The 21,061-nt window shown below is 39.8% G+C and overlaps 1 protein-coding gene across 1 annotated transcript in view; it reads right to left on the bottom strand.

The window, feature by feature from the left end:
• MEGF10 (multiple EGF like domains 10) overlaps positions 1–21,061 on the bottom strand; it is a 172,022-nt gene that overhangs the window by 10,082 nt on the left and 140,879 nt on the right. Inside the window, exons 14-22 of the mRNA XM_030818398.1 lie at positions 17,693–17,839; positions 16,360–16,494; positions 15,693–15,821; positions 12,615–12,743; positions 10,309–10,437; positions 8,051–8,179; positions 5,484–5,720; positions 3,486–3,613; positions 1,952–2,075 (exon numbers count right to left, since the gene is read on the bottom strand). Of these exons, the coding sequence (XP_030674258.1) occupies positions 1,952–2,075; positions 3,486–3,613; positions 5,484–5,720; positions 8,051–8,179; positions 10,309–10,437; positions 12,615–12,743; positions 15,693–15,821; positions 16,360–16,494; positions 17,693–17,839 (1,287 nt within the window). The remainder of the gene's footprint in view (positions 1–1,951; positions 2,076–3,485; positions 3,614–5,483; positions 5,721–8,050; positions 8,180–10,308; positions 10,438–12,614; positions 12,744–15,692; positions 15,822–16,359; positions 16,495–17,692; positions 17,840–21,061) is intronic.

Here is a 21,061-nt window from a genome sequence, read left to right as displayed (position 1 = left end):
TACCCCTTTCCTTCTTTGAAATTTCAGACAAGAGGGTTAACCACTCTGTGCCTCCCAGTTTATTCCTCTACAAAACAAGATTCATGGGAGAGGGTCCACCCAGGAGGATCATCCAATTTAGCAAATAGGCCAAGTGTGGTGGCTCATGCCTGTAATCCCAGCACTTTGGGAGGCTGAGGCAAGCAGATCACTTGAGGTCAGGAGTTTGAGACCAGCCTGGCCAACATGGAGAAACCCTGTCTCTACTGAAAATGCAAAAATCAGCCGGGCATGGTGGTGCACATCTGTAATCCCAGCTGCTTGGGAGGCTAAGTCAGGAGAATCACTTGAACCCAGAAGGCAGATCGTGCAGTGAGCCAAGATCGCACCACTGCACTACAGCCTAGATGACAGAGCGAGACTCTGTCTCAAAAACAAAAACAAAAACAAAACAAAACATTAGCAAATGAAAATACACAAAGGTCAGTTATATTAAAATTTAAAAGAAACAACAAATAATCTTTAGTATACATCCCATGTAATATCTGTGATATATTTATACAAAAAATATTTGTTGTTTATCTATCTGAAATACAAATTTAACTGGGATTTCTGGCACCTACCTCCAAATAAATGTACGTGAAAGGATTTGTTATCCATAAGACACTGCACACCTATAAATTACTACATCATCAAACTCCTCTCTGAAAATATGGGGTACAGGCTTGGAAACTGCACTGCATAATTAATGGTGTATCACAGAAGTTCTTTAAGTATGGACCAAGCATTCCTGCCCCCTTTTCAGGAGGCCTATGAGATCAAAACTATATATACACATATATATTTTAAGAGGTGAGTCTCGCTATGTCATCCAGATCAGACTCAAACTCCTGGGCTCAAGCAATCCTCCTGCCTCAGGCTCCCAGGTAGCTGGGGCTATAGGCCTGTGCCATTGTGCCCAGCTGCAAAACAATTTCCATAACAATACAACAACAATATTTGCCATTTTCACTCTAATTCTCTTTCAAGTGTACAGTGGAGTTTTTCAGAAGCTACATAAAGTATGATATCAAAACCAACTGAATGCAAAAGCAGACATGATAATCTAGCTATCTTCCATTAAGCTGGACATTAAAGAGATTTTTTTTATAAAAATGTAAAATAGCATTGCTCTTCTCACTAATTTTGAAGGGTTTTGGAAAATGTAGTTATTTTTTATAAAAACACAATTTATGTTATGAAATGTGATTATTATTAATTTAAATAAATTAATATTCTATTTTTTCCAGTTTTTATTTACATATTAAATTTCATTTAATATGGTAAATATAAATAGATATAGCCCCTATCAACAGAAGCTCTTTTGGGTCCTCAATAAATTTTAAGAATGTAAAGGAGTCCTAATTTCAAAAAGTTTGAGAATAACTGATCCACTGTATTCCTGTTGGTATCTCTGATTCCTCACCTGAAAGGGAAGGGGATCTCAAGTACAGATACCCTATATCAAAAGAAAACAAGGAAGAGCGCACAGCTGGGAGCCAAGCTGACAGGGTCCAATACTAGCTCTATCATTTAATAGGCGATGAGGTCCTGTGCAAGTAACATAACCTCGTTATGACTCAGTTTCTCAACTGTAACATGGAGATGGTGATAACAATAATACCTACCTATTACAGTACTTGTAAGAATTAAGTTAACAGGCCTAGAGCAAGAATGTAAGCTACGAGCAGGCAGAGATCCCAGTCTCTTTTGATCAATTCCTGGCACATAGTGGGAATTCAATAAATGTTTGTTGAATAGATAAAGCCCTTAGGACAGTAGTTAGCCCTGTACAGGTGTTAGGCATAATTCTGTTATTGTGTTTTTTGATGCAAGTTTTCAATAGAACACCTCGGCACAAACAGAGATCTGTGACTGTTTCAGGGACTGACAGGTCAAGGTGCTGCTGGGGACGTGCGTTGGGAGAACTCACCGAGCTCGTTGAGGTAGCCGCCATGTTTCCAGTCAGCCGGCAATGTCCCAGTGCAGTCCCCCACAGGGCCTCTCTTCCCAGGATTCACATTTTTAAGATTCACAAACAGTTGATTGTTTTTTGACTGTTAAAAATATAAACAATGAAAGATTAAAAACAAAATACAATGCGGCACAGCACAGCATTATGGACCTGGGGAAAAGTCCAGGGCACACATTAAGGACCAGCCCTTAGAGTGGCCTGAGCTCAGGGGCCGAGGTGACTGCTTGTAACCTGGTGGGACTTGGAGGCTGGCAGGAGTTCACGTCCTTCAGTCCTAGCTACTCCCTCCACCACCTCAAGATCTTCATTTCACTCTGTCATCCTGTGCCAATTAGACCTTATTTGGATTTATACACGTATAACTTTGATTTGAAAAAAAAAAAAGAACTCTTGGTCTAAGCTCTCCCATCAAAAATTGTATGTTTTGTGAGTCACAGGTGACTCTTAGCAGTTATCCTAGGCATAAACATGAGAATAAGATTATCTGCTTTGCCTCCTTCCCTGAATTTGTATGAGAACAAATAAATTGATGAATGTGAAAGTCTCTGGAGAATGTGGAGTGATATTTAACCATGAAGTACTATAATTAAAATCTATAGCTGCATTAATTAAATTACAACTGGTTTAATTTAATTAGCTTGATTTTTTTTCTAATAGAGCACCGGAATTAGACAACAGAGATTAGAAATTTAATTTGGTTATGACTGGAAGAAAGAAATGTTTGAGATTTCAGAGCATTGTGGGGAAGACCCGGGGTGAGTTGGGTGCTATTAGAGTAGCAGCTCTGGGTTCTAGACGCTCTGTCTCCAACCTCTCTGTGACTCAGTTTCCTCATCTGTAAAATCGGCATAATAATCACTCGATTTATAGGACTGGTGTGAAGATTAAATAAGTTTATATTTTTTAAGTGATTAGAAATGCTTGGCACATAATATTAGGTTGTTGCTATGTGACCACTGTTGACCTACAAAAATAGCAATTTCATGTGGTTCAACCCAAATCAGTGCCTATTACTGTTGTTGTTACTAAAGCACAGGTGGCCAGGAAAGGGAACTGGAGGACGGGCGGTCAGAAGAGACGCACTTGGAGATTTTGCCCATGGCTGATTCTGCTATAGGTCTTTATGTTTTTGTTAATGTCATTATGAGTCATTATTTTAAAATCTCATGTAAAATTAGAAACGTTTTTCTAAAGCAGTGTAATGGAAACAGTACAGATTGTAGAGACAGAGAGACTTTGACTCACACAGCAGCTGCCTCACTCATTATCAGGCAGCTATGTCTGGAAGTAACTTAAACTCCCCACTACTCAGGTTTTCATCAGTAAACTTGAGATTCCCAAAGCACACTCAGAGGACTGTTTAGAGGAATAAATTAGATAATATATGTAAAGTACCTAGAACAGCTTCTGGTGAACAGCGGCCCTCAATAAATGCTGGTTCCCTTCCTCCCTCCCTGGCGCACTTTCAAAGACTTGAGCCAATTCCTCTCACCTTCGTAGCGGTCATCCTGTCCCTGTTGTTGACGTGAGGGGATGTGGCACACTGGGTGAGCGTGTGGTAACTGGGATTGGTGAAGTAGTGGCTATTAGCGTTTCCACCATTGCTGTGAGGAAGGGTTCCTGCAGGAAGGGAAGGAAATGGTCAAGGCAGCAGGCTCCCAAAAATGTGTGTGAATAAAGGGAATCAAAATAACAAAACAGGCCCAGCGAGGTGGCTCACGCCTGTAATCCCAGCACTTTGGGAGGCCAAGGCAGGCAGATGAGGAGGTCAGGAGATCAAGACCATCTTGGCTAACACAGTAAAACCCCATCTCTACTAAAAGTACAAAAAACCTAGCTGGGCATGGTAGCACACGCCTGTAGTCCCAGCTACTCGGGAGGCTGAGGCAGGAGAATCGCTTGAACCCCGGAGATGGAGGTTACAGTGAGCCAAGATCGCACCACTGCACTCCAGCCTGGTGACAGAGTGAGACTCCATCTCTAAATAAATAAACAAATAAATAAATAATAGAACAAATGTCTCAACTGCTTCCATATCACAAGCTGGGGAGAATCTCCTCCTGCCCAGCCTACTCAGGAAAGCTTCTAGAAGCAACAGGCCTCTACCTTTCTAACTGCCTCCTTGGAAAAGTATGAAAGCTTGTGAACAAATGTGAAACTGAAAGAACCAATTATTTAAGATCCATAGGAGTGGCTAACTAGGCCTAAATTTAAAATAGAGTCAAGCAGGCCTTTGCTGACTAAGGATCACACCTGTACTCTGAGTTCTCTGAAAACCCAGCTTTTTATCTTTGGGTCTTTCAGAGCTCAGCTGAACCAACCAATCAGAGCTTACCGGCCGTAGCTAATCAGGGCTCAACTTTATCAAACGATCAGGGTTCAGCTGTGTCAACCAACCAGCACTCAGCTGCACTGATCAATTAGAATTAAACCAGTTTCAATCCTTCACTTGCCTAAAAGGGCCTGATTGGAAGCTGGGTGGGGACTTTTGCTATAAAACCCACGCCTTCCCTTTGTTCTCTGAACTGCACCTTCATTTTACACTGGCTGCAATTCCTGGATTTGCAAACTGTTCACTGGAATAAAATCTCTTTCCTTCAAATTCCTTTTCAGAGAACGTTTGTTCACAGTGTCCACAGATAACTGCTCTTTGCTTTCGGGCTTATACAGCTGGGAAGGCATCGTTTCAAGCTACTGTGCAACTTTCCTTTTTTTAAACACTTGAGTTCTTGACACCATAATTCTGCATTGAAAATGCACTACTATGTAAATCAGCTACTTCTCATATTTCCACAAAATTTTGTAGTTTTAAACATGTAACCAACCAGAAAGCCTTCAATAATCACCCAAAAAGTAATAAAGATTTTAAGTTTTTAAATTCCTCCATGTAAGTGGTTGCTTCTACTGATGATTGATTATAATTTTATTTTTCCTTTCATGAGGCATTGTGACAGAACAGAAAAAATCAAAAGAGTTTTCTTAAAGGGCTGCCTTGGTTCTTGCTAATACCAAAAAGCTGTTTCTGATATAACTTGGTTCCCTCCAGTTAACGATTCGGGTAGGCCTAGGGAGAGGCTGGGAAGCACACAGAAAGTACCCTCATTCAGAGACAGGAGAACTGGTCCAGCTCCCTAATCTGATCCACCACCTAGGTAAACTTATCATCCTCTCTTCCTCCCCACCCCCCTCACATATGACAAAAACTTGAGGCTGGATACAAAGCTCCTTATGGATTGAAATTCCCTAAATCTAAACCACAAACATAATGAGCTCAAGTTTAAAACCCTCATAGCAAACCATAGAATGATAATTTACCATTGTTGAAATAAAAAACTCATCTCTAGCAATGTATACCTTTTCCAAACATAGAATTCTCTCAATGAGAATTGACAGAAACAATGGACAGCACAGCCAAACACCCAGTTTTAAGGAACCAGGATGAAATTTAACTTTTCAAGAAGCAAAATACCTCTACTGCCTCTGCTCTTACCTGAAATGGTATAATCTGCATTGATGACCCTCATAGCAGGGGTGTAGGTAACTGCCGGCATGCTTGATTCCTTTCCCTTCTGCTTGTGTCTATAAATAATGAACAATGCCAGTAGGAAGAGAACAACTAGGACAAGAATAATGATGCCCGCAATGGCCCCGATCTGGTAGGAATCAGCAGGGAGAGCAGTACTGGTTCGGCTTAAGCTGTTCAGATTTCCAACTATGATAACACCAGCTAGAAAAAGAAAAGAGAGACTTGAGAAAGGATGACAGTGTGCTGGATAAATGTTTGATCTCTACTTACAAAAATCTCCTTCTGTGCTAATGCCTGCATATTTTCAGTTCATAAAACATTAATTTGGAAACAGAGCAGGAAGAAAAAGCAAACATTCCTCATTGTCAGATGTTGTCAGCCTATCCATGCCCAGAGAAAGGCTGCTGTAAGCCTCAAAAAGAGACAGAAGCTGGGCACAATGATGCATGCCCGGAGTTCCAGCTACTCAGGAGACTGAGGCGGGAGAACTGAGCTAGCCTAGCAGTTAGAGACCAGCCTGGCCAACACAGCAAGACCCTGTCTCCAAAAAAATATAAAGAAAGACACAGGATTTTCTGAACCCAAAGAGATTCAACAGTAGGGTTTGAGAACTTCTTATGTATTTCCAATTAAATACTTAGACTGGCAATTAATTTGGGGTAACAATTTATCTAATTTTTATTTTGCTTTATTTATTATTCAATACTGAGCTTATGCAGAGTTAAATGCTAAATGTCCCAACTGCTTAACCAAATTTTATGTCTATCCTTAGCATTTCTAAGAGTAATTTTCCTTCCAAGCAAGCATAACACCATAATAAATCTAGTCTAAGAACAGGATCTACCTTTTGCCAATTTCAATGGGTCTTTTACCTCAGAAGATACTGTTCTGTGCAAAGTTATTTTCCATGACAGAAAGATTTGTCCTGATAATACCTGATAGCATTACCCTAATACCTTACTCATTAAATTCAAAATTCGGCATTACATAGTTCTCCCTTATGGTCCATCAAGTGAGGACACTAAAGGCATGGGTTGACATTCAAGAAATCCGGCATCTAAAAAAATTGACCTAGATATTCTGAACTTTCCCTTAAGCTTTCAGGTTGCAGTTTTATCATCTGTAAATGAGAAAAGAGGCCTCCATGTCACTGCTTCCGGCTCAAGTAAATGTTCCTATGATTTTATGATTCTAAATGCTGAAGGATCTTCTTACAAAACAATCTGCCCTGAAACACAGACCACCAAGGATAATGCAGTGAGATTACAGAGAATTTGTAATTATGATGTGATAATGAAAGATCGCATTCTATTGTTATGACAGTCAAATGTAAATCATAAGCATGTAAAAGTTATTTTACCAAAGAAATTAAATGTTGTAAATATTTACATGGTCTGCAGTTTAAGATTACTCCATCTACAACAGTGTATCAATTTTCTAAAGCCTTTTATAGCCCATCTGCTTATTGCCTACCAGGGAGTACCACATGCAGTAAGAGCTGTGGCTCTCTGGAGGGCATGCTTTAGAACCATCAGAAGCACCTTCTCAAAGTCCCCAACCCCAGAATCGGAATTTCCCAAATAGGACCATATACCTGACAACTATTCCCAGGTCGTTATGACACACACCCCAATTAAAAACCAGGGGCACAAGTTTTACAAAAAGTTAAACATATGTCTACTATATACCCCAATTATTCTACTCCTAGATATTTACCCAAGAGAAATGAAAGCACATGTCCATGCAAAAACTTGATTCACTCTTGTTCATAGCAGCTTTATCTGTAATAGCCCCAAACTGGCAACAATCCACATGTCCATCAGCACATGAATAGGTAAACAAATTGTAGTATATCCATACAATGGAATAGTATTCAGCAATGAAAAGAACTGACTTGTTGATATGTGCTACAACATGGTTCCATTTCAAAATAATTATGCTGAGTAAACAAAGCCAGACCCAAAAGAGTACAGTATGATTTCATTTATATAAAATTCTAGAAAATGAAAACTATACTGACGGAAAAGAGATGAGTGATTACCTGGGGCTTAAGGGGTGGTAGGAGTAGGGAGGGGCATGAGGAAACACATGGTGATGGATATTTCATTTATTATGGTGATGGTTTCATAGGTATATAGATAGTCCAGGTCTTATTAAATTGTACACATTAAATAGGTGTGTTTTTTGTGTATCAATTACACCTCAATAAAGCTGAAAAAAAAAATTACAGACCCAGTAGAAAGTTCATGAGTTTTGGAATAACAAAAATCTGGCACAAAAGCTGTGACATATTCTAGAAATTAGCTATGTGACTTTGGGAAAATTACTCAGCCTCTCTAAGCTTTTGTTCCTTTATCTGCGGGAGAGCAACAATAAGGCATTCATCTGGCAATTAAGTAAGTAACCAATTATGCCATTTAGAGTTGTGGTGAAGATTATGCTGGATAACATAAGTGAAAATACTTCACATTGCCTGGTACATGGTGCTCACACAGTACTACAGTGCTACAAACGTTAGCTAGGATCTTTACCTTGATCACATCTCGCTCCCTTCCATCCGGGGCTGCAGTAACAGGTCCCAGTGATGTGGTCGCAGGTGGAGTTGTTCAGACAGTCACATATCTGGCGACAGCCATAGCCATATGTTCCTGCAGGGCACTCTAGAGAAGGAAAGTCAAATGTAGCTTTCCAACCCTGGGAATTTGAAGCAAGGCTGTCTCTGACTGCAAGCCCTGCACATCTAGAGCTGAGTCCTTTCAGGGGATTCCTATTGAGGCTGACTTGTACCCCCAAGAGTGTCCCAGAACTGGACAGCATTCCCGGAATCATGGTGGCACTACAGTCCAGACTGCACAGGGCTAGAGACAGGGCTGCTCAACATTAGAGCTCCTGACACTTTCAGCTGCTACATACTTACCTCCATGATGTGTATATGGAGAGTCTGGAATTCCCATGGAACAGATGAAGATAATCACTAAGGGCAATTTGAGACAAGTCCACCAGGCAAAACTGTGGGCTGGAAGGGGCCTAGACTGAAGAGCATAAACTAAAGATGCTTTCTTGAGAACATATATATTTTACTGTAGGCTCAGGGATCTTCATAAATGCACATTCTCAATTGAATTAGCCAGGAATAGGAGAAGAGGCAGACAACAAGTTTTGTTGATTTTCTAGGTAAGAACTTCATTTGCTATGGAGTGATTCAAACTCTGGATTTTGTTGAAGTCTCGAAGACAAAAGTAATGGGATTCTTACGATGTGGTCTTAATAAGAGTTTGGCGTGAATTTCAAAGGATAGTGTAAGCATGTTAAATCTAAAAATCTTTGTGACAAAATATTGATATTTTTTATAAAGTGAGCAGCAGGGGGCAATGTGCTATTATTATTAGAATTCTCTGTCAAACACAGGGTTTCTGTTTACAAATAAGCATTGGGAGAAGTCTCCAAAAATAGAGACACTTTAATTTGCTGTTGAGAGTAATCACGGAAGCACTTAAGAGGTTTTCTTATTTAATAAGACCTTAACCAGTCATCTGGTATTCAAGTAAAATTTTGAGCCTATTCTGGTTTCCATGCATATTTAGACATTTATACACAGACACACAATATTTATATGCACAATAGAGGTGTGTATGCAACTGCGTCACTCAGTCAGGATCTGTTTCATGACTCAATGAAACAGTAATGCAAAACTAAAATTGGGCTGTCTCTGTTGTGAGCTGATTCCTGGATGTCACTTTTGTTATATTTGCTAGAAAGAGGATATGCAAAAATACCCAAGGGTTTAGCACATAAGATTGAGGCAACCAGGTTTAGAGTGGCTCTGTGAGGTGCCAGTGGAGTGGGGTGGGGAGGGATGCTTTATTGTCAGAGTCCTGCTATCCTGATCAATTTTTCCAGGCCACACCGCTCCTATGGCCATAATCTTGGCAGATCCTTCCTGAGAGTACAAACTCTGGTGAACAGGAATTGTTCTTCACCTTTTCCTGCCTAAAAGGTTTTATCATAAGAAAGTGGGTCTGATACAGCCCTAAGCCCTTATTTATTTATCGTGATTACTGAAAGAAAGTCATAGAGGAAAGGAATAATAAACTAATTTGCAATATTCAATTTTATTAAGACTAATGTTCTTGTAACTCTGTGAGGGGATGCATAGCTAGTGGGGTGGAAATAAAAAAATAAGGACGAGTAATTCCAATGGCATATTCTCCCCCAGTGGGACTTAAAAAAATTTTAAGGCAGTATGTTGTCTGGAAGGTTGTTAAGACTAAGATGAGAAGTTGTTAATGGAAGCAGTATAAAAGTACGATCTAGAGAAGGTTGTTGAAAGGGTGGCAATGTTTGCATGGATTTGTTCCCTCACCAGCAACAGGGGTTGGCCCTGGGCCACCAGCCCTCCTCCCTACTGAATGTACTGTCCTCCAATGTGAGACCCGGGTCCTGCCTCTGCCATGAAGAAAGCTCGACTGGATCTTTTAAAGCTCTGAGCAGCCACATTCCAAAAATAAGAAGGAGAGGAAGGGAGAGCCCAAAAGAACAGAATGGAAAACTTGAATTCTGTCTTCATTCTTGTAGTCACACCTCCTCCGCCCAGAGCAGTGAGTAACCAGCGATGATCCCAGGGAGGCCTGACCTCTGGGAGAGGAAGTCAGTCATGCCGAGAAGTAACCAGCCATCAGCTCAAACAACCTAGGAGTGGTGAATTCTGCCTTAATATTTCCTGGCATCTAGGAAATGTGATTCTAGAGGAAAAAAATACCACCCAGTGATGCCACACTCTCATACTTACTCTGCTCACAGTGCCGTCCCATGAATCCAGTGCGGCAAGTACACTGCCCGGAGATGTGGTCGCAGTCAGCTCCGTTTTGACATTGGCATATCAGTGCACAATCTTTTCCATAAAACCCTAGAGGACATCCTGTGGGAGGAGGGAGGACAGCAGGAGTCAAGAGGCTGCTGAAGAGAAATACTTGGAGGCTTGTGCCTGCAACATATTTGCGTTTAAACTTGAATGACACTGAGCCATCAGAGAATACAGTGAATAGTACATATCTCAGCTTGCCACAAGAGCTTCTTTGAAGTCCCAAGACAGGGCTCTTGCAAGGAAGTTGTAATTCATAAGCAGGAGGCAGAAAAGTTCCATTCCTGTCAGTGTAACCATCACTGGTACCCCTGGAGGCAAGACTAGTGCCTTCTAATAAAACATCCCTTCAATCCTGGAAGGATAGGATATTTCCTTTCATTCTTTCACATTTCTACTAGAATCCTGGACTCAAATGCCAATGGACTGAGATGGGCACTTTATATGAAAATTACCTGTATGCTTTTACTTGTAGTACAGAACATCTCCATTGTTGCTACTAGCCTTGTCCACTGTGTCTGTTATTATCTTAGATAATATCAACTTCCCTGAAGAGGTGTACTAAAATGCCTACCTTAAAAAACAATTGTACTTCACGGGTGCTTTGTAAAAAGCAATAACCCTTCACACTGCTGCATAATTTTCAGTGCTTAGACCGGCGAGTCTCTTGAGCTAAAGACACCCACAAATCCTGTTGGCTTACATGGGCTGGCAGCTGCCCTGCAAGTGTGTCTTGGGGAACTCTGGTGTGATGAAAGATTCGATGCAGAGTGATTGAATGACTGTTTCTAAATATTACATATGCTTTTCATTTTCTCATTTTCTTATAGAACTTTCAAGAAGCAGAGGCAGTGCCCAGATGCCAGTATGCACTGATGACCCCCTGCTGTCATGCATTTATTTAGCACCTACTCTGTGCCAGATTCTTTTCATGCATTCTCTTGTTTAATCTTTACAGCAGGCCAGAAATGCAGGGATGGATATTCCCATCCTGTAGACAGGAACTAAGCCCCAAGTACCCTAAGTCACACAGGTGGCAACTGGCAGGACAACAGGGCCATGATTCAAACGCAGGGAGGTATGGCTCCGGACCCCATGTTGTTCCCACTATATCATGTCACTTGCACTTGAAAAAGGGTTCTCTGTTTGAACCACGTTCTAATTTTAGAATTATAAATAATATCTTACAAGTACCTTTCTCTAAGAAAGTAAACAATATTTATAGATATACGATCTCTGAAGAATATGCTTGGGCCGGCCACCTTCCTTGCCAATTATCCTTTTCAACTCTTGGTTCAAGGTCTACATTATCTTCTAGAAAGTTTCTAAAGACTTTTTCAGCCTATTCTTTAATTATGTACTCTAATTAGGATTAAATAAGAATTGCTCAATTTCAGACCCATCTGTCCTCCTCAGCTTCTTGCTATTATTTTAAAATATGCGCTATTATTAGTACTTAACCATAACACATGCCTTCCTTTCTTGTCTCCTTTATTCAACCGAAGGTAAGAGGGCAGAGAATAAACTTCCTTCCCGAATGATGCTCAGCTTTGGAGTAAGTACTTTGCACATTATATCCTATCATGCTTAAAGCCTAATGGAAGAAAAAATGGTTAGGATGCTATGAATTACAAAATGGGGAAAAGAACTAGAGCAGTGGCTCTCAAAGCATGGTCCCAGCCTGGCATTACTACCAGTTGATAAAAATGGCAATTCTCAGGTGCCAGCCCAGACCCACTGCTTCCGGCTCTCTGGGGATGGGACCAGCTTCTGTGTTTGTTGTGTCCTCCAGATGATTCTGAAGCTTGCTACAGTTCGAAAAACATGGAACTCCACCTTTTCCAAGAGCGCACATTAAATCAGGCACTGAGGCTTGTTGTCTTCGCTACCTTTCTAATCTCTATACTTATCCTAACTTTTGTGCTGTTAGAATAAAGGATTGAGAATTTGATCCATATAAATATGGTTTGGTTAAAGGAGAGAAGAGAAAAAAACTGCACCCCATCACACAGCATTGCTCCACCTCAGTGGAGATAGAACCTAGAGACAGAATACTTGGACTGAAGTAGCTCTTAATCACTTAGAGAAATTTAGATGTCTACAGGTCATTAGGAGAGGGAAGTACTCCAACCTCAGGGACCTTTGCTGAGCTCCGGTCACGCATGCGGAGGGTGAGGCTGTTTCCTCCTTCGACCAGGCTCCCGTTAGTGAGCCTCAGAAGGCTTGTCACTTACTCTGAGTGCAGTAGAGCCCTGTCCAGCCAGGAGTGCATTTACATTCCCCATCGTAGGCGCTGCAGAAAGCTCCATTGTGGCAGTTGCACGTGTGGATGCAGTTTGGGCCCCAGTGGGCAGGTGGACATGCTGGAATTACAGGTGTGGAGAAGTCCATCAGAGTTCTGAAGCCAATACCAAGTAGGGAGAATTCCATCCACCCCTACACATCTCCCTGCATGTGAGAGGTTAGCAGTGTACATTAGGACTAAGAAAGCACACTGCTCTGAATTCTGCACTAAATCCCAGATGGCCATGCCAACTTCAACAACGACTGTCATTATTGAGATATGTATTCATCTACAACTGCAGAGTGAGGTGGCTGGGGCAAAAACCACCTCAAGTTTACAGATTCAGTTATTAAACAAACACACATTGAACACCTATTATGTACCCAACACTGTTCCAGGCACAAGGGAGATAGCAGAGGATAAGACGAAGTCCAAACCATCCTCTGGAAGCTTATATTTTGGTAGGGGAGGCAGGCAAACCAACCAACCAACCAACAAAATGAAAAATCGATGGTGGTAAGTATTACAAAAAAACATAAGGAGGATAAGGAAGACAATAATTTTGGGAGCTACTCCTCTGAGGAAGGCCTCTGTGAGGAGAGGACATTTGAGCAGAGATAAGGTGTGGAAAATGACTTGACTCAAGAAAGGTTAAAGGACCCAAGGCCATGTAGCTCAGGTTCACAATTTCTAAATCCTGTACTATTCAGTCTACTCTAGAGTTGCCACTTTAGGCTCCTTTTAAATATTGAGGTTCCCAGCAGTATGTAAAAATTGGTTTCCTTGTAAAAACTCTTAATTGGAAGATGCAGAAAATAATACAATTAAATCATTAGGGGTCACTGCTGATTGAAAAGACATCAGGAAGTCAGATAAAGTATCTGTGAAATAACATAAGATCAGGGGGTAAAATAATTTCATTGACAAAAAATACTTTTATTCATATTAATACTTCAGGAACATAATTGCATAAAAGGAGGACCACCTGTAATTTCTATATGGCTACCCTGTAGGGAATGTGCACCAATAAAGACAATCAATAATACATATGAAGTAACTTTTTAAATGAAAAAAATTCTTCCATAATTGTGTGCACTGTTTTTGTCCAAGAGCAAGGGGAAAATACTAGCTGACACTTGAGGTCTCGAGTGAGCATTAGAAAAAATTTTCTAAATACAACACCCTAATTTTACAGATGAAGAAACTAAGGACACAAAAGGTTAATAGTGACTCATACAAGGTCACATAGATTAATAATAATATTTGTTATTTGTTAGACAAATACAGCTTTCCCAAAGCCACAGTGAGACTCGATGAAAACTGTTGAAGCGTCTAGCCCATTTGATGCTCAGTGAAGCACTCTTTACCTAAAACAACCTATTCCTTAGATGATATTTAACCAGCTTTTGTAAACCCATTTATGTTCAGAATATATTTTTCTGAGGTAACCCACTGCCATTAGGTTTTTCTCTCTATATTTGTTATGATCAGAGAATGGGAATAAGCATTACTGAACTTTATATTCCCAAAAGGTAAATGTAGAGATAGTGCTTTAAAAAATCATTTTCCCAAGGACACCTGCCCCTTTAAATTTACCCCTTTAAGTTTTCAAAGTCTGTGTTTTCACTGTGAAGGACTTTGCTCCCTTTAGACAGGCTCACAATCAGCCAAGAAGAAATATGAAGATGGTTCCATAGAGTCTGTAACGGAATCAATGAAATCAATGATCCCCAGGAGAAGCAAAGGCTTTTGCCAAATAAATCAGCTTCCTGTGGAGTGATTATTGGGGCAGGCAACACTATAGTCTCCATTCATAGTTGTGTTTCTATTTTTATTCCTTTCAGCACATTCCTCCTCCAAATAAGGAAGGGACAAATTTCCAAAATAAAGACTACTTTTTAAAGGAGCAATATAAATCAATCATTTTATGACAATGATATTGGACCTTTTACTCTTCCCAAACCCATATGCCCAACCATCAGTTAGAGCCCTTGCAACACATGTAGATTTAAACAGACTGATTTTCTTCTGAAGTGATGCCCCCAGAATGGAGTGAAATCATGTCACATAACACTTCTTTCACCAAAGAGCTACACTTCTGAGATTTATTAGCTCTCTTGCCTTATTCCTAAAAAATGGGGTACAGCCTGGACTACTTATGGAAAAAATTAACATTCAGAAAAAAATCTTCCAGCAAAAAATATATTGCTCATCAATTAGTATTTGCAGGTTGCTTGTAACTGTGAAGTTTGAATTAAATTATCAATAAAGCACCATGTAAAATGACTGCACACAGTCATTCTTTGATTTCTCTTATGTGCATGATGGGGGAATTCATTATAAACTGAGACTGTTTCATAAAATTTATAATGAATGAAAGCAGATTACCCCATACATATGCTATTCTTTGGTCAAAAGTTGAGTACTTTTAGACATTGCACTGACCCTTTCAAAACATTCATGAATGACTTATAGTCAATGTCATTTTTTTCATGACATGGGTGCTCTAAGAGTCATCTATATAGTCCCTTATAGGGTCACACAATTCCTGTCTGAAATCCAGTGGTGTGGAAGGCACTTGGGTGATGCCAAGGTGAAGCTAAGCATATTAGGTGAGCTGTTCACTCAGGTTCCCAATAGGTTTCTAAGGCTCACATTGTTTAATTCCATTTTTTCTTTCTCTGTAATTAACTCTCCAGATAAACACAAAATGAAGAGATAGATTTCTCAATACAGCTGTTTTTGCTTTATTTCAATGGACGATGAATCACTGAAAAGGGGATATGCAAAATGTTACATAGTTAGGTTCTTTCCAAGACATTATTTGGATTTAAACATAGGACCATTACATAGAGGTTGTAATGGAGAAAAAAAAAGAGTTTTAAAAAAAGAATTTAAAGCAGAATGTGTCTCTTAATTAGTCATATATTCTTTCTTGATTATATAAAAACATTCATACTTCAATCCTAAAGAATCTGAAAACAAACAAATAAGAACAGTTTATTAATTGTTCTCAAACAAGACTTACGTTGAGAGCAGTCACTGCCAATCCAACCGGGGTAACACTGACAAGATCTGTCAATGGGGTTACAGGTTCCGTTGTTGGTGCAGGTACAAATTCCTGCACAGTTTTTCCCAAATCTGCCACTGGGACACACTGTGAATAAGCTATAGGTTAGTAACTCACAATCAAAACCCCTCTCACAGAATCCTAGAATCTTAGCACAGGAAATAACTTTAAAGGTCACAGGCCCAGCTGCTCATTGGTAGCTATCTCTGCTCAACAGCATCCTTCATCTTGAATAGGCTCATTTTTACAAATCCATGAAGCCAAAGATTTGCATTAAGGCATCACAAACCAGGGGACATCATTGCACTTCTAGAAATATGACTTCACGACTTCTTGCTCTGGGAGTCTAAAATCCTTCCCCATATTGATTTTTTATGGGAGGACATGTCCAGCTAAAACTGAAGAGTGGCACATCTCAGGGAATAAAAAGGTTTTGCTGGAGTGGCAAGCCAGCTTTTCCAAAGCTCAAAGTCCTATCTGAGAAGCTGCAGACACAGCACAGCAGAAGACATTCCCAGCAGACGCTGAAAACATGGCCTTCAGGAAGGCCAAGGGGAGGCCTGAGGACAGACTCTCCGGGGCATGCTCATCACCACCCAGCTGTCCGGGATGCTTCGTTCCTTACCTTCGTTGCAGAGGGCGCCTGTGAAGCCAGGCAAGCAGTCACACAGGCCGGTGATGTGGTGGCAGGGCCCGCTGCTGTGAACGCACTGTGGGCATGTCTGGCTGCAGCGATGCCCATAAAAACCAGGGGAGCAGACTGAAAACAGAAGGGAAATCAGCAGTTATCCTTCTGAGATGCGTTTGTCTCACATTCCAGATCGGGATCTAGTTAAAGTTTTAGAGGTTAAAAAGCAAAACCTTAAAAAAAAAGTAAAAAAGATATGGAGAATTTTCCAAGTGGAAAACAAGAACAACGAAGGAACAAAGAAACTCTTTAATGAGGAAAAGAAGCCACTAAACTCTGAGTTTCTTGAGAGCAAGCAAATGTCTTAAGTCTTCTTTATTTTCCCATTTAAGGCCCCAGTTAGCTCAAGTCTTGGCATAAAGCAGGGCTCCAGGAATTTTCACTGAATAAATAAAGAGATAAAAAAATTGAAATACTAATAAGTCTCAAATAAGTACTCTCAAACCATTTGTTGATCCTTTATTCTTTAAGAGTCATTTTTGGCAATAAAAATAGATCAAAAGTCAAAATTTGAAGATTTTTCCTCCTCAAAATTGTCCAGGTTAATGACTGTAATCGAAAAGTGATTAACCAAAATGCTATATGCTTAAGTTCTTGCCAAGATATTATTCAGATTTAAATACATGATAACTGCATAGAATTCTTATGGGGGGAAAGGCAATTTAAAAAATTAGTGTAACTTATAATTAGTCATATATTCTTTTTTGATTGCATTTACTAAAAGATTAAGTAAAATCTTATGGATCCTTCTCCAACTCAGAAGTCTTAAGGACCAATGTCAATAGTCTCCTTTTTCAACTTTACAATTCCATTTTCCCCATAGCACTGATTTTAAGACTACTAGTAGGATGAATGATTTGCCTCAAGGTTTGGCTGATGTTGACGTCTGGTAATTGAGGTAAGGCCAATGCCAAATTGCTGAATAAAATATTTACAGGTCAATGAATTTCTAGAACACCATTTGCAAGCTTTCAGGAAGGGTGAAGAAATATATCCTGATGGTTGTGCCAATAAGGCAATGAAGTAATTATTGAGAAGAAATGGTTAAATCCCCATCTGTTAGGTTAGTTCTGAAGGCTGGAAAGAATGAAGCTCTTAGGGAAGTGCTCTCAACACAGTTCTGCAAAGGACAAGTGAACCATTACACCCTCTTTTGCCTTCAAGTGCAACAGGACATCACTATAAACTGAGAGGTGGAACAGAGATTATTATTCTATACATGGTGCCCAGGGAAGGGAAGGTGGAAATTACTGCCTAATGAGACACTTACTCCTCTGACAAGTGGTGCCTCGGAAGCCTGGTGCACACTCGCAGATGCCATCATCAGGGGAGCAGGAAGCCCCATTTTTACAGTAGCAGGGCAGGGAGCAGTTGGGGCCCCAGCGTCCCTCAGCACACACGCTGTCACAGTGGACACCTGAAATAATGCACATGGGGCAAGGCTGAGTGAGAGGCAGTGTGGAGTTTCCACAGATGCTAATTCAAAGATGAGGACTAAGCTCACTGCATTAAACCTGAGGATCACGAGCAGCAATGAATGGAGAGGTTATCATCTTATAAACATCAATACACAGTAACATAACATTAAAATAATACCCAGAACTATTTTCTATGGAGTCACGAAGAAAGAATAACAAACTTTTGTTATATTGATTTTTCTTCTTCAGGAAGAGGCAATAAAGTGGAAGCCCAAGGGCTCTGTCTATTGCAAGTAAAATTTATCAACAATACGATATCTTTTAGCCCTTGGTGACTGCCTCCTCCTCCTCCCATTCTTTGTTTTCACAGAGAAATAAAGTGCAAAAGGATAAGGCAATAAACAGTTCCATAAAATGTTTTACATAAAGAAAACCCTCCCCTGGATTAAACAAATAAACATAATCTTAAAATAACTTGATGGTGCATTGCGCAGAACAGAAAGATGCACTGACACGTGCCACCAAATTCCTCCTTAAAAATCTTACCTGACATTGGAGAGATACTGGCAGAATATCACAACTGACATTATTTGTAGCTGTTGTCTATGCTATCGATTATTATGAAACTGTATGCAGGTGTTTAACTCTCATTTTAAATACTGAGAAACTTTAGAATTAAAAAAAATGACAAAAGGAAACAGAAAGGAAATCCAAGTTTGCAAAAATAAAACTAAAACCAGGTTTTATTTGAGATAAATAAAAGTCTCTTCGGTACATTTTTATTGGAAATACAACAGGGGCCTCTTTCTTGCCAGAATTCCTCACAACTCAAAGAAATGTTCTTCACATTGAAAGGCAGTAAGTTATAATTAGTAGTGAACTGGCAGTTGCTGGCCTCAGACCAAATGAAAACATATTAAGAGCAAGCACGCACACCCTCCAGGATTCCAGAATACTAACAACCACCCAGTACCACGATGCTGAGACAGTCATGTCTTGTGTTACAGTTTTAGCTTCTAAAGTAATCAGGCAAAAAGTCACCACAGTCTGAACCTTAACATGGAAGCAGTCCCAAACTATAATATGAATGTTGCTAATTGGTACACCATTTCCGGTGAACACTGGACTAGCAAGAAGATCCACTTTTTACTATTCCTGTTTTTTTCCTTCTGAAAGTCTCCCACATGGTAAAGGCCATTAAGTAGGCAAGAAAGCACGCAGACCTCATTGTGTCTAGCTTGACCCAACAATAGACTTTTATTTCATTTGGACCATGGGCTGAAGAAAGGAGACCAGGTCTGTTCATAAACCAATTGGGGTTTAAATGTTTCCCATAGAATAAAGTATGAAGTCTGGGCCTACTATGTTGAGTTTTTTCTTGCAATCATAAATACATTATCTTTTTTTTTTTTTCAAATCTCTTTTGAAAATCTGAGATGAAATTGCAAACTCTACCCTCCCCAGATGTGATACGTCAGCCACAGAATCTTACCTGGTTTATATCCACACCTATACTGGGCAGAAGCATCAAATATATTAAGCAGTAAACCACTTCAAAATGAGGCTGCAAACTTAAACTTTGTTTTGAGAATTTAAAGAAAGTACCAACAAGGGTAACCTGCTAAACGCTTCACTCTCAATTCAGATTCAGGTCCTAGACTCTGACCATGAGCCAAGACTTCTGCTTAACAACAGCTAAGATGGGGACACATGCTTATCACAGAAACTTAGACAACCAACCCAGGGCATTTTGGTCTGGTGCCATCAAGACAAATCTCAATGAAGATTTTGAAGAAGTGGAAGCTGAGTAATTATCTGGTTAATCTGACTGATCATCATCCTGAAAAAGCAGTCCCGGTTTTTTATGCTTTTTTGTTAGGGTGGGGACTCGGGGGGGAGGTAAGATTTAGCCATTTATGATGACTTAGTTTATCAACTACTTGCCAAATCACTACTTCAAATTGCACTTAATAAATTCAGTGAAGATGGAATGGAGTACACTTTAGGTCAAAAGTATATGCTGCTTTTTTATATCATAGGTTATCATGATTTATGTATAGTTTAGCCTATTCTCAGTCAGAGCATGTTAAGAAAAATGACTACAGGCCAGATAGGCAAATCTGAAAAAAGAGATCCTCTCTTTCATAACTGATTCCTCTTCCCTTAAGAGGTTTGTTCAGCTGATTAGCCTAGCCATCAGTCATAATCAACTATATCTTGGTAATGTTTGTATAAGTAACAAGGCCCACCCTATAGCAAGAAGATCCACTGCAGAGATAAGCTTGTTTCATATGGTTTACCCATCATTTCATTTCCAGAGAATCATAGCAAATTCTATAGATTATTGATCAAACCTTCTGTGTCCAATCATATAAGCATCTTTCAACAGACCCAAGCTTACTTGAAAATAAGTTTTAGTTTAGAATTGCAAAGAAATGTTTCCTTTGAATATAAATTATAAAAATTCTATTACCAACCCCCTCTTAAAAATTCAAGCCCTTTTATTTTACTCTATCATCAGTAAAAAATGAGTCAGCATTTTGCAGATACTAATGCCTAATCTATGTGAAGATAAGTATCAAGTATGTCTCAGTTAGGGGGCAATTCCAGGGAAAGGTGTGGAGTTGTCTTTCCTCCTCTTGCTGTACCCTCTTCTCCTATTGCTGCTTCTCCCCTTCTGGCCCTCTGTGCTCTCCTAGTTATTTTTCCCTTCATCTTACAGTCAGAAAAGGACAAGATACATTTATTATTGTGGAGTAGTACCTTCTCTGGAGAATATTGATATTCTAAGAGATCACGCATTCTAAGAGCCTAAGAAATAAATATCTAATTGTGGAATTTCAGGCAGTAATTATCACGAAGAGAGCGTTGGGTAAGTGTTTCTCTAAGTCGCACCAGGTATATGACTGCTGATGTGACTTCCATGTAAGGATAACCCTGCAATGAAATATTCTCCAGGATGAAGAGTTGTAAGTTTTGCTTTAACCATTATTTCTGGCTCTGTGTGTGTACATGTGTATTATTTATATTTATCTCCTCTTATTTTTTGCCAGGTTTGCTAGAGTCCTACAAAACATCTTTTTTGTTTCCTTGTTTGTAAAAGGCAGAAAAGGCAACCCAACCCAGCAAACATTCAAGGGATCTAGCCAGCTACTGGTTTGCTGTGAGAAGTTTTCTTAAAAATGTAACTCCAGGGTGATAATGTCCACAGAACAGGCACA

Source organism: Nomascus leucogenys, chromosome 2 (assembly GCF_006542625.1).
Source record: "Nomascus leucogenys isolate Asia chromosome 2, Asia_NLE_v1, whole genome shotgun sequence".
In the NCBI taxonomy this organism is placed as follows: Eukaryota; Metazoa; Chordata; class Mammalia; order Primates; family Hylobatidae; genus Nomascus; species Nomascus leucogenys.
The sequence above is the reverse complement of the archived record's forward strand: the minus strand, read 5'-3'. Positions and strand labels throughout refer to the sequence as shown.